Source organism: Siphateles boraxobius, unplaced genomic scaffold, assembly GCF_051911475.1.
Source record: "Siphateles boraxobius isolate OS27281-9 unplaced genomic scaffold, OSU_SipBor_1 24, whole genome shotgun sequence".
NCBI classification, from domain to species: Eukaryota; Metazoa; Chordata; class Actinopteri; order Cypriniformes; family Leuciscidae; genus Siphateles; species Siphateles boraxobius.
The window spans coordinates 6,535,484-6,545,798 of record NW_027508855.1 but is presented as its reverse complement, the minus strand read 5'-3'; the positions used below and the strand labels follow the sequence as shown (position 1 = coordinate 6,545,798).

At 38.8% G+C, this 10,315-nt stretch overlaps 1 protein-coding gene across 1 annotated transcript; it reads left to right on the top strand.

Annotated features, from left to right (window-relative positions):
• The first annotated feature begins 1,617 nt into the window (after positions 1-1,617).
• On the top strand, positions 1,618-9,896 carry zfand5a (zinc finger, AN1-type domain 5a). The gene is made up of 6 exons (XM_077241047.1): positions 1,618-1,948; positions 5,891-6,049; positions 6,458-6,557; positions 6,709-6,812; positions 8,323-8,454; positions 8,544-9,896. The coding sequence occupies exons 2-6, from the start codon at positions 5,893-5,895 to the stop codon at positions 8,690-8,692; spliced, it is 642 nt and encodes a 213-aa protein (XP_077097162.1). The 5' UTR covers positions 1,618-1,948; positions 5,891-5,892; the 3' UTR covers positions 8,693-9,896.
• Positions 9,897-10,315: the final 419 nt, after the last annotated feature.

The following is a 10,315-nucleotide window of genomic DNA, read 5'->3' as shown; positions in this document are numbered from 1 at the left end:
GTGAAGACACACTTAGTGTTTATGAGTGTTTGGATGATCAGAGTGTTTATCTGATCCTGATTCTGTTATGGGCCAACACAAGTAAGCCAATGGCACCAGCAGCTGTTACAACTCAACTTTATGACACGGTTGGCAACCTAACAAACACTTTATGGCACAAGAGGTTACTTAAATCACTGTACACTATAAAAAAAAACATTTCATGTGAGTGTTGTTTTTGTTTCAACTCTGTATTCAGTCATTTTGGAGCTTATCACTTGTAAAAGCATAAATAGACGGAAGGAAGGAAAATCACCTTACAACACAGACTGTACAACACAGTCATGGTCTAAATATACAATATGTTTTAGTCCACCATGTTCCACGAATGATGAAAAAACACATATCTAATAATTTCCCACAGCCAAGAATGGTATCCAAATGCAAAACTACTTCCACTTAACTGGCTCATAAAGAGCAGTTATATATGTGAATAAGGAAAACATTATATAATATATAATTTAAGGTGGATATCTTGAAAGCTTCTGCGAAATGTAAATGCAGTGAGGTTCTGTGTACTTAAGGATGCATGCAGATAAGGAAGCATTTACACATTTACCTTGCACTCAAGAGAGTGACCTACTGTCCTACTGTTGTACTAAAAATGCAAAAATCACATGGTGTGTGTTTGCTTTGTTCTCACATTTGATATGGGCTTGGATCTATACTTCAGCCCTGACACACCAAATACATCAGTTTAAAGGGAAAACATGCTGTAGATTAAGCCACTCCCTTGTACAGGACACACAACAAATGCATGCACACACACGGTGTGACAAACCAAACTCAAACTAGTTCAGGCAGGTTTATTTCCCCTATATTTGCAGCTTACTCGTCCCCCACCTCCACCTCAAACTGTTCTTTTCACAAACAACCATGCGGCTTCTGTCTTTGCTCATGTGCAAAGCCACCCTCATCAGGACACACTGAGTTGAGTTACACTGAGAGGAATCTCCCTTACACCAATGCTCATGGGTTCATACAGTTCACATGAGTGTTTGTTTACTGACACCAAAATATGTGTGTAATGAAAAACACAAGAGCTGTCAGCATCTCCAGGAACAGAGTTAACAAAATGAATGAACTTCTTTGAAATAGGATTTCCAGAATGGCCAGTGTAAACATATTTTTTACACAGGCTGCTCTGAACAGGCCTTAAACTTCACTGTTGTCCTGACAGAGAGTATCTAATTATTTCTAATTCATTTTCCACATTAATTTATCAATCTACATTTATATTTTCCTACTTACAAACTAATTTTCATAACATTGTTTCTGCAATTGTAATTCCTATGTAAATGCGTTTCTGACACCTCTGTGCAACATTAACCTGTCTGTGTAAATGCACCACTTCAGCCTTTGCAAAGTAAAGATGGCATCAGAGTGTCAACACATGCCAAATGTTGTAGTGCCAACAACAAACAGAGCTATAGGCCACAACAGAGTGGGACAGATAACACCAAATTGGTCACTGACAAATGTGTAAAGTTTCAAATAAAAATGAGAATATATGTATAACACAACATGTACCCGTTAAATCAATTTCATGAGCCTGTTGTTGACTTTTTCGGTGTCTTCAGACTTGGGAGACTTTCATCAGGAAGGTTTGAATTCGTCATCAGTGTAGGTGGCAAATCTTAAAGAGGATTGTGCACCTCTTTGACTTCCAGTAGGCCCTGCCCCCAAACGTCGAGTGACCAATGAATACCTGCCTCGAAGTGATGACGCTCTCAGCCACTCCCCTTTACTAAAGAAGGAAACAAACAGAGTGAAAGAAGAGCTTGGGAGAGGAATTGACTTATTTACATCACCGACACAAAGCCTCGGGAGGAAGACAAACTCAATTTCGAAGAGTCCCTGTTTTTTAACCGAGGTTCATCGACCGATTAGATTTTGAAAATACACCAAGGTAAGCATCGCAACGTTTTTTTAATTTTATTTTAGGTGATAATCTGAGGTTTGTCGCTGTGATCACGGAAAGACTGGCTGAGGTTGACCCTGAAAAAGGGAGCGATTACCGATTCAGAACGTGTAGCACAGCGAGATAAACCGCTCGCTCGGATCTAAACGCCAGGGTTGTTCGAGGTATTGAGCTTTTTTTCTACGGGTGGATCCCTAAAATAACAAAGTGTCCCAAGTTGTCAGCAGAACCTTCATGAACATCACAAGCCCCAGAACGTGAATCGCCTCTATATAAAACGCAAGACACGGACAATCGCCAACTTTTTTTCCATCTTGTTCATTGATCTAGAAGTCGAATTGCGACTGTCTGTTCTTAAGTCTTTTTTTATTCAGAATTTCAACAGTGGTTTTTGAAACAGACGCACAATCCAACGAAATTATATTCATTTTGCGGTGGGTTGTTTATTGTTCGACCGTGCCCTTATAAATCCAAGGAAATCTCGTTTAGTTTTCGCGTTTTCCTGTTCTATGATACTAGTAACCCAGCCAAACGGCTGGCTACCAGTAGCCTAAGCTTTTTGTTTCGGGCTTGTTCAAAGGGCAGATTTTCTGTCTGGGAAGGAAATCCTGGAGCAAAGGGACAAAGGAAGATTAAACAAAGACAGTGCTGCTTCATAGTCGCGATGATTGCGTTTGGATGTGTCATGATATTTGATGTCTTGCTATTTTGGGCTTTTACCTGCCTTTCTAGTTCCTCCAGTACGCTACAATCCACCCAGTGTAGTTTGTCTGTGAGATTCGACAGTAGTAAGCTGCCTACCTAGGTAACCACGCGCTTAATGATGCCCCGTTATGCTGTTAAAAATAGTCAGCTCGCAAGGTTGAATCACAGCCATCACGGACACGGCTGTCCCGTCATCTAGACGGTTAAATGACCTGTAATTCTCGGTTGGTGAAGGTTTAAAGTTGTTACCCCTTGACTAGCACGAGTGTTCGTGAGCGGTTATTGATCAGTGGTGTGGTGTCTGTCAGCTGGTGTGGGTGCCTTGACTTCCATGGTTGAACACTGTCCTAACAACATTTGTTTGCTTCTTTTGCTTAAAATATTATTCAGAGTCTCAGAGAGATTACCTTTACGACCTCCTGAAATTGCATAGGCTGTTACGTTTAAGACCCACTCGTTTGTTTAGTCATGGGTGGGAGAGCTTGTATCGTGCTGTTTTATGTGTAACTTCCTTTTTATTTTGGTATGTTGACTTGGAAGCGAGTTCAGTTTGGAAGTGGCTAGAAATAGATGCAGCAGAACTCTATTAGTCCGGTCAGACGGTTCACTTCACTGTAATTACTCTGTCCTGAAGAGGGTGGTTGAGGAACTTGTCTTTATTTTTGGCTGAGATAAAACAATGTCTTTTAATTAAAGCGGCAGTGTATTCCCGCTTAGAGACTCTAGAGAAGTTTAAAACACCTCTGCTTTAAAGGTGCACAATGTGACTTTTGTGCGCACAAAGAGTACTTTTGTTAAATGCCATTCAAATGACGTACATTTACATGAGATAAAGACAGTTTTCTAGAATTTTTTTTTAATTCTAATCTACATGGAGTGGGGCCCTCATGGGTGCAGCCATGTTGAGGTCACATGATCAGTACTACAACTGGGGGGGGGGGGGGTTCTTTCTTTCTTTACAGCATATTTTATTTGGTCTGGTAATGTTGTTTTTTGAATTAATCTTTACTTGTTTATCACTGTATTATACATGCATGCACTATGGCTCTTATCATCAATGTTGGGAGTAATGCGTTACAAAAGTAATGCATTACAGTAACATATTACTTTTTGCTGTAACGCAGTAGTGTAAGGCATTACTAATAAATTTTCAGAAATATTTTACTCGGTACATGTTCAGTTAGGCTTGCGTTACAACAGACTTTTAGTTTTAATTGTAAAACAAACAAAAAAAACCAGCAAGACATTAACGAATGAAAAATGCAAGTAGGCTAAATTACCTGTTCGTGGTCAGTCAGTAGCCGCGTGTGGTGTCCAAGTCTGTAAATAAGGACTAAATGGCAGCGTCTGATATATTTGTATAGCGATTTATTTTTTACAGGAGTGCCGTGAGGTATGTTTTCGGCCTCTGTGCTCGTGCTGGCCACTGTGGCCAGTGGAAAAGCGGCTAATGGTGAAGATGGCATGAAGAAGACTATACATTTGCGAGATGGAAGTATGCGCATTAGGCTATTCGTTCTGTGTTTTCTTTCTAAACAGTTAGGCTATGTTTATGTGGTATTTTTCATGTTTTCATCACGCAATCATGTTTTTGATGTCGTGGTGACGCGTTCATGTAAGGGCGGCGGCGCTGCCGATAAAGCACCTATAAAAGCTGTCACAAAGAACCGGCAAAAGCAATGATTATGAATATGTCAAATATAGCAAGGCGATATTTTAATTGTTTATTAATAAATTCAAGATGAAGTTGACGATGCTGACTCGCGATCTTCGCAGTAGGCTAGTGAATGCACCAGAGAGAAATGCACATTTCATTTCATAAGCAGAGAGCAGTCTGTTTTCTTTCGTTTTGAATTGTTCTGTTTACAAGTAGACATTTCAATATAGATATATTTTTCAGGTCCGTGAGTAGGCTACCTTATACGCTGAGTTTCGGTTCATTTATGAGACACGCTCCAGTTCACGTGCCGGCGCCTCCTGGTCGTGATTATCTATAATTGTCTGCTATGTTTAGCCTACTTCTTATTTATTAAATCCAGGCAATTGGTTGATGAAACATTGATTAAAATTAAGATACAATTAATACAAAACGAAATTCACTTTAAAGAAAGGCTTTGTGTCTTCTGTGTAAGGTCTCTGTGAAAGTTTTAAAGCAGTCTTTTAGTGCCGCTTCAGAGCGGTCGCGTCCGTAACGGAGAACTGTCACATCTGTAACATTGTTTTTTCTTCATAAATGCGAACACGAAAAATAAAATAAAATGAATATTTTATGTTCTGTGGAGAGCCAACCCTTCTCCATCCGATTTTGCGCAGTGTTATTCACAGAATTACAACAAAAAAAATCGTTGCCTCCTAAAAGTTAAAGATTTGTTTTGTCACGCATGACTGTCTATTTCCCTAATATTAAATATAAAACGCATGTGTAGACTGATATTTTCCTAATGTCTGGACTCCTTTCAGGGAGGAGCCTATGGATAAACAGACGTTTCAATATTTTGGTATTAATGCATTTTCTGAGAATTTATATTTCAAGTTTTGACTGCAAATGTCATGTCCATAATGCTGGAATTCCCAAATTTTTAATAATTTATCCTCAACTAGTTTTGTGGTGTAGGTCTACATATTTTATAATGTTAAGTTAACTTCAAATAATACTAATAGTAATTTAAAGATGTGGTAGCATTGGATCTGGACGGTATGGATAACGCTGGGAGTTGGAAGGGGTGTGTCGCGATTCTGCAGGTTTGTGGATCTGAGTGTCGCGATTTCGGTTTCATATCGCATATCGTTACAGCCCTAGTCATTTTGGAATGTTAAGTTCTACTTCTGCATAGTTATTTTGGTGAAAGTAACTCAAAAGTAATACAGGAGTAATGTAACGCATTACAATTCTGAGACAGTAATATTGTAGGCTAATGAATTACTTTTAAATAACAGTAACAAGTAATATATAATGTATTACAGTTTGGAAGTAACTTGCACAACACTGCTTATCAAAATACATATATGTAACTCTGACTGGTCATGTGACCTGAACATGGCAACATCCATGATGGTGATACAGTCCATGTAGGTTAAAACAATTTAAAAACAGCTAGTTTTTAGCTGAGTGCACCTTGAAAACAATAATCTCCTCAACTCATTGCATGTGCATGTAAGCCAACCACAATGCCCTCATTATTAACAAGACATTCCTGTTCTGTCTGTTTCCTTTTGTGATATTAGCAATGGCCCAAGAGACAAACCAGAGTCCTGTGCCTATATTGTGTACCACAGGCTGTGGTTTCTATGGCAACCCCAGGACCAATGGCATGTGCTCGGTGTGCTATAAGGAGCACCTGAACAGACAGCAAAGCAGTGATCGTAGTCCCATGAGCTCCCTGGGTAAGTCACACTGAAACATTAACCTGTTTGTCTGACCTCCTGGAAAGCTCTCTCTATGGTTACAGACCACACAAATAAATTGGTTATACTATGGTATAAGGGCTCTCATTCATTGCACCTCTTGGAGACGATGACATTAAAGTTGTTACAGCAATAACAGACCGCCATATTACTGCTTGTAAGACATTTCAGACCCACCTGCACCCAGTGATAGCTGAGTTGTTTTAGAGCTTAATATTTTTCTTGAGGTCTCTATCTCTATGTTGAGACTTTCCTGAGAAACTGTAATAAGCTGCACTTGTTTTGTACTAGGCAGCACTGCTTTGTGTCACAGGCCTTTTGTATACTGTAGCACAGCTGCACCTTTGCACTGTTTGTGATTTGTGTCTTTGTGTTCTGTTGGACCAGCTGGCAGCCCCTCAGCGGAGGCCTGTGCTATACAGAGACTAGAAGCCAGCATAAACAAAGCAGAGGCCTCACCTGCACCCAGAACAGATACCATGAGAGAGTGAGTACTTCACATGTGTGTTTGTTGTTAAACCTCAGATTGAGAAAGGATGCATTTTATGTTCAGCTGCTTGACATTTCAATGATCTCATGTGTTTCAAGAAAAGCCAGGTGCTGAAACCCCAAGGTTTTTTTTTTTTTTTTTTTTGCAGAAGCATTCCTTCGACCTCCTTACCTGTGACGCAACAGATGACAGAAATGAGTATTTCTAGAGAGGAAAAGGCCCTGTCTCCTAAAACTGAGGCTATTGAACCAGGTAATTGAAGTTAAAAATGATCCAATATTTTTTGAAGTAGACATACAAAGCTCCTTGTTTAGTATCATACACGGTGTTCCAAACTTTGTCATGTCGACAAAATGGACTCACTTTCCTAAAAATAAAGTATTTATACTTAATTAAAAAAATATTACGTGTGATTCCTTTCAAAGACAGCTGAAGTAAATAATTGTTTCTAAAAAATAAATATACCTGTTTTTTATATTGTCATTGTTGCAAACTGTTAAAATATATTCTGGAAAGTATTTGCTTTTTATAAAGTTTAATCTGAGATTAGATTTTTTTTTCTTCCACAAAACTATATGTAGATTCATACTGTTAAAATGTGTGCTGTCATTGGAAAAAAATGATTATATTTAATCTCATTATTTAGAAAGCAGAATGAAACGTTAAACGTATTAAAATTGGTAAATGTAGATCATTATGATAAACATTTAATTAATATCACAACCAGGGCTTGACATTAACACCTCCCAAATGCAGGTGGATTTCAATTTTATATATAATGTGTAATTGTTTTAATTGTAGTCTTTTAAAAGGGCATCTGAAATAATTAAGTGCAATGTAGTGTTGCCAAAAAAAAAAAAAAATTGATGCATATCAATACTGAAATATCTTAAACTCTCCCAATTGTCATTTTCTGCAGAATAGATACACAATACCAGCTGTGCTTTCTCATCTCTCCGACAGCGAGTTTATGCACAAACTCGCCTCCCCGCACTCACTCGTTTCCTTTGCTTCGGATTAATATTGTTGGTGTTACAGGGCTTGAATTTAAACTTAAACTTTTTAAAACCACTAGCCACAGTGGCTGGTGGGCAAAAATGTTAACGCCAGGCTCTGATCACAACCCTTAAAATAAAGTTTAAACAAATTGTGCACCGGGGGGAATTTATAATGTCTGTATTTGGATTTTTCAACAAAAAATGTCTGACGAATGTTGGTAGACCAAAAGGTGCTATCTAAATATATTTTAAAATGATTGCAGCTACAGCAGTAAGCAAAATGACTTTTATTGGTTTTATCACTTATTCCTGCAACCATTCAGGTGTTGCAAGGTGTGTTTATTTATAAGACTCTGATAACAATGTCAATCTCAAAGGAAGTATCGAAGAGAAGTTTGGTAGTTGGGCCTTCAGACAGTGTCAGTTCCTCTTTTTACTAAAATGGACTTCGCTAAGTATTTTGGCATCGTACATGCCCATTCTTCAGATATATACTCTTATTGTCAGTCCAGACCCAAGAACAAACAGAGCCATCTTTGGGTCTGCTCCAGTTTTAATGCGAGTTCATGCAGTGTTGTTAACTTCATTCTGACAGAAATTGGGACTTTGGGGTTTGTGGCAGAGCTCATTTTAAGGAACAGCCCTATAAAATTGCGACCATAGTTCTTTCCCCTTTAAACCCCACAAACTGCTTCCAGAATCCACCCATGCCACATTGCAACTGTTTTATTTAACAATCCTTCTTGTCTCTATTCTTCCTACAGTTATAACACAGCCCACCTCCTCCTACTCCCCTATCGCTGTGGCTCAGGGAAGCGACGAGGACAAGATCCTAGACTCCATCAAACCTAAGAAAAATAGATGCTTTACCTGCCGTAAGAGAGTCGGCCTAACAGGTGAGGCTCATGGATTGGTCATTCTGTTATTAGTTTGACAGTCATGCGTATCTATGAACGGAGGTCTTATGTTTTCTCTTGTTTTACAGGTTTTGACTGTCGATGCGGTAATCTGTTCTGTGGAATTCACCGGTACTCTGACAAGCACAACTGCACGTACGATTACAAGGCGGAAGCTGCTGCTAAGATCCGTAAGGAGAATCCAGTTGTAGTTGCCGATAAGATCCAGAGAATATAAGCTTTTCCCTCTTTCTTCAAGAACACTGGTGGATAAAATGGATGACTTGGAAAAACGGACTTGTGTTTTTCGATCACCTCAAGAAGAAAACGAGAGAACTGTACCGTCTGAGGCTCGTGCATTAACTATCTGACAGATTTTGGTTTTCTAATAGGTATTAATTTCTTTCAGTTTATTTAATTTTTTGCCTCTCTGTGGTGTTTTATGCTAGTTATTGCAAATTATTTTTTTCTCCTAAAGCATAGGACACCTTTCAGGAAATTTTAGCTGTTTTTTATTTTATTTGCTTGTTCCCGTCCTCATGCAATGGGAGTGGGAGATACTCTGTGCCAAAACGTGGCCGTGTAGTTTCTGAGTAAGTAGTGTTGTTTAGCCTTTTGTCTTACCATGAAAGACGCTGGATTTTCAAGAGATGTGTCAAAGCTCTACCTGATGGTGTGTGCTGCATGTGTTGGTCTGTTAAACTGCAGTTTGTTATTCTAACAAAATCACTTGGAATGTGGGGCCGCCCAGTCGTCAAGGCCATTTTTTTAGCATTATTTTAGAATGTGAACTTGCTACTGTGACATCATACCTTTTCTTTGTTTTAGAATGAAAGATTGAGTTTCGTCTGTTGTAGGAAACTCTGTTCCCACATTCTAGAACCAATAACCTCCAATCTGTCACAACTGCGCTTTAGAGTTTCAGTGGTCTGGGAGTTTTAATTTTGTGTGAACATTACATAGACTTTTTAATAAGACTGTGAGGTGGTGCAGTCTGTTTCCGCGTGAGTGTATTTGTGCGCATTGGGGGGAAATTTGCGCACAAGCCCTTCTTCCTGTTGTCAAAACGAGATGAGCTAACCCTCCTTAGTGCATTTGCAACACCACAATAGTATACGCATAAAGTCAGACTTGAGTCTGTGAAACATTGTTCTTTTTGTTGGTTTTGAAATGCACACGTCATTTTTTTGTGTGTCTGCATATCTTAATGTAAGCGAGTCCGAGTGCATATGTTGTGTATATAAACATCTTTTCTTCTTTAGGGAGTGAGGTTTCCTTAAAATAAAAGATGTATCTGTTGAGAGTATGTTGAATTTCAGCCTTTAGTTATATGCAAATTTGTATGGAAAAAACACATTACTATGTTCATATTTATGTATTGCATTTAATCCTTTTACCTGGCATTAAAAAACTATTGTAAATAAAAATATACAGAGAGAAAATATACAGTCAAGCTGCTCTGTTCATTTGTTGTATTTTGGGGGAAATTCCTCAACACCATGCAGATAATTAAGTAATTTTTAGGCATTCTTTTACACTGAATAGAATGCTTTTTATTTGAAAGCAGAGGGCCCAAACTGTTGATTCCTTGACACCTGCATGGTTTTTCAGATGTCGTTTGTTTTGCACACCTGTCCTGGCTGCTGACTCAAAGACATCCTGTTTTGACGACAGCTGTCCTGACAACCTTTAGCACTTCTGTACTCTCAACCAAAGCAGATTTGACAATCCCTGCCTGACCCAGTAACAGCTGGAGAGGTGTGTGTCACTTTTAAGGAATGACAACAGGTGGTGTGGACCTCAAGTGTCAGACTCATTCAAAAACACAGGATATACTTTTCCTTTATTGTTTTCAAAGTAC

Excerpts from the sequence above, each read along its gene's own strand:
- zfand5a (XM_077241047.1), top strand. The coding sequence starts at position 5,893 with ATGGCCCAAGAGACAAACCAGAGTCCTGTGCCTATATTGTGTACCACA. Across the intron at positions 6,050-6,457 it reads TAGTCCCATGAGCTCCCTGG|CTGGCAGCCCCTCAGCGGAG; the intron begins GTAAGTCACACT and ends CTGTTGGACCAG. Across the intron at positions 8,455-8,543 it reads TAAGAGAGTCGGCCTAACAG|GTTTTGACTGTCGATGCGGT; the intron begins GTGAGGCTCATG and ends CTTGTTTTACAG.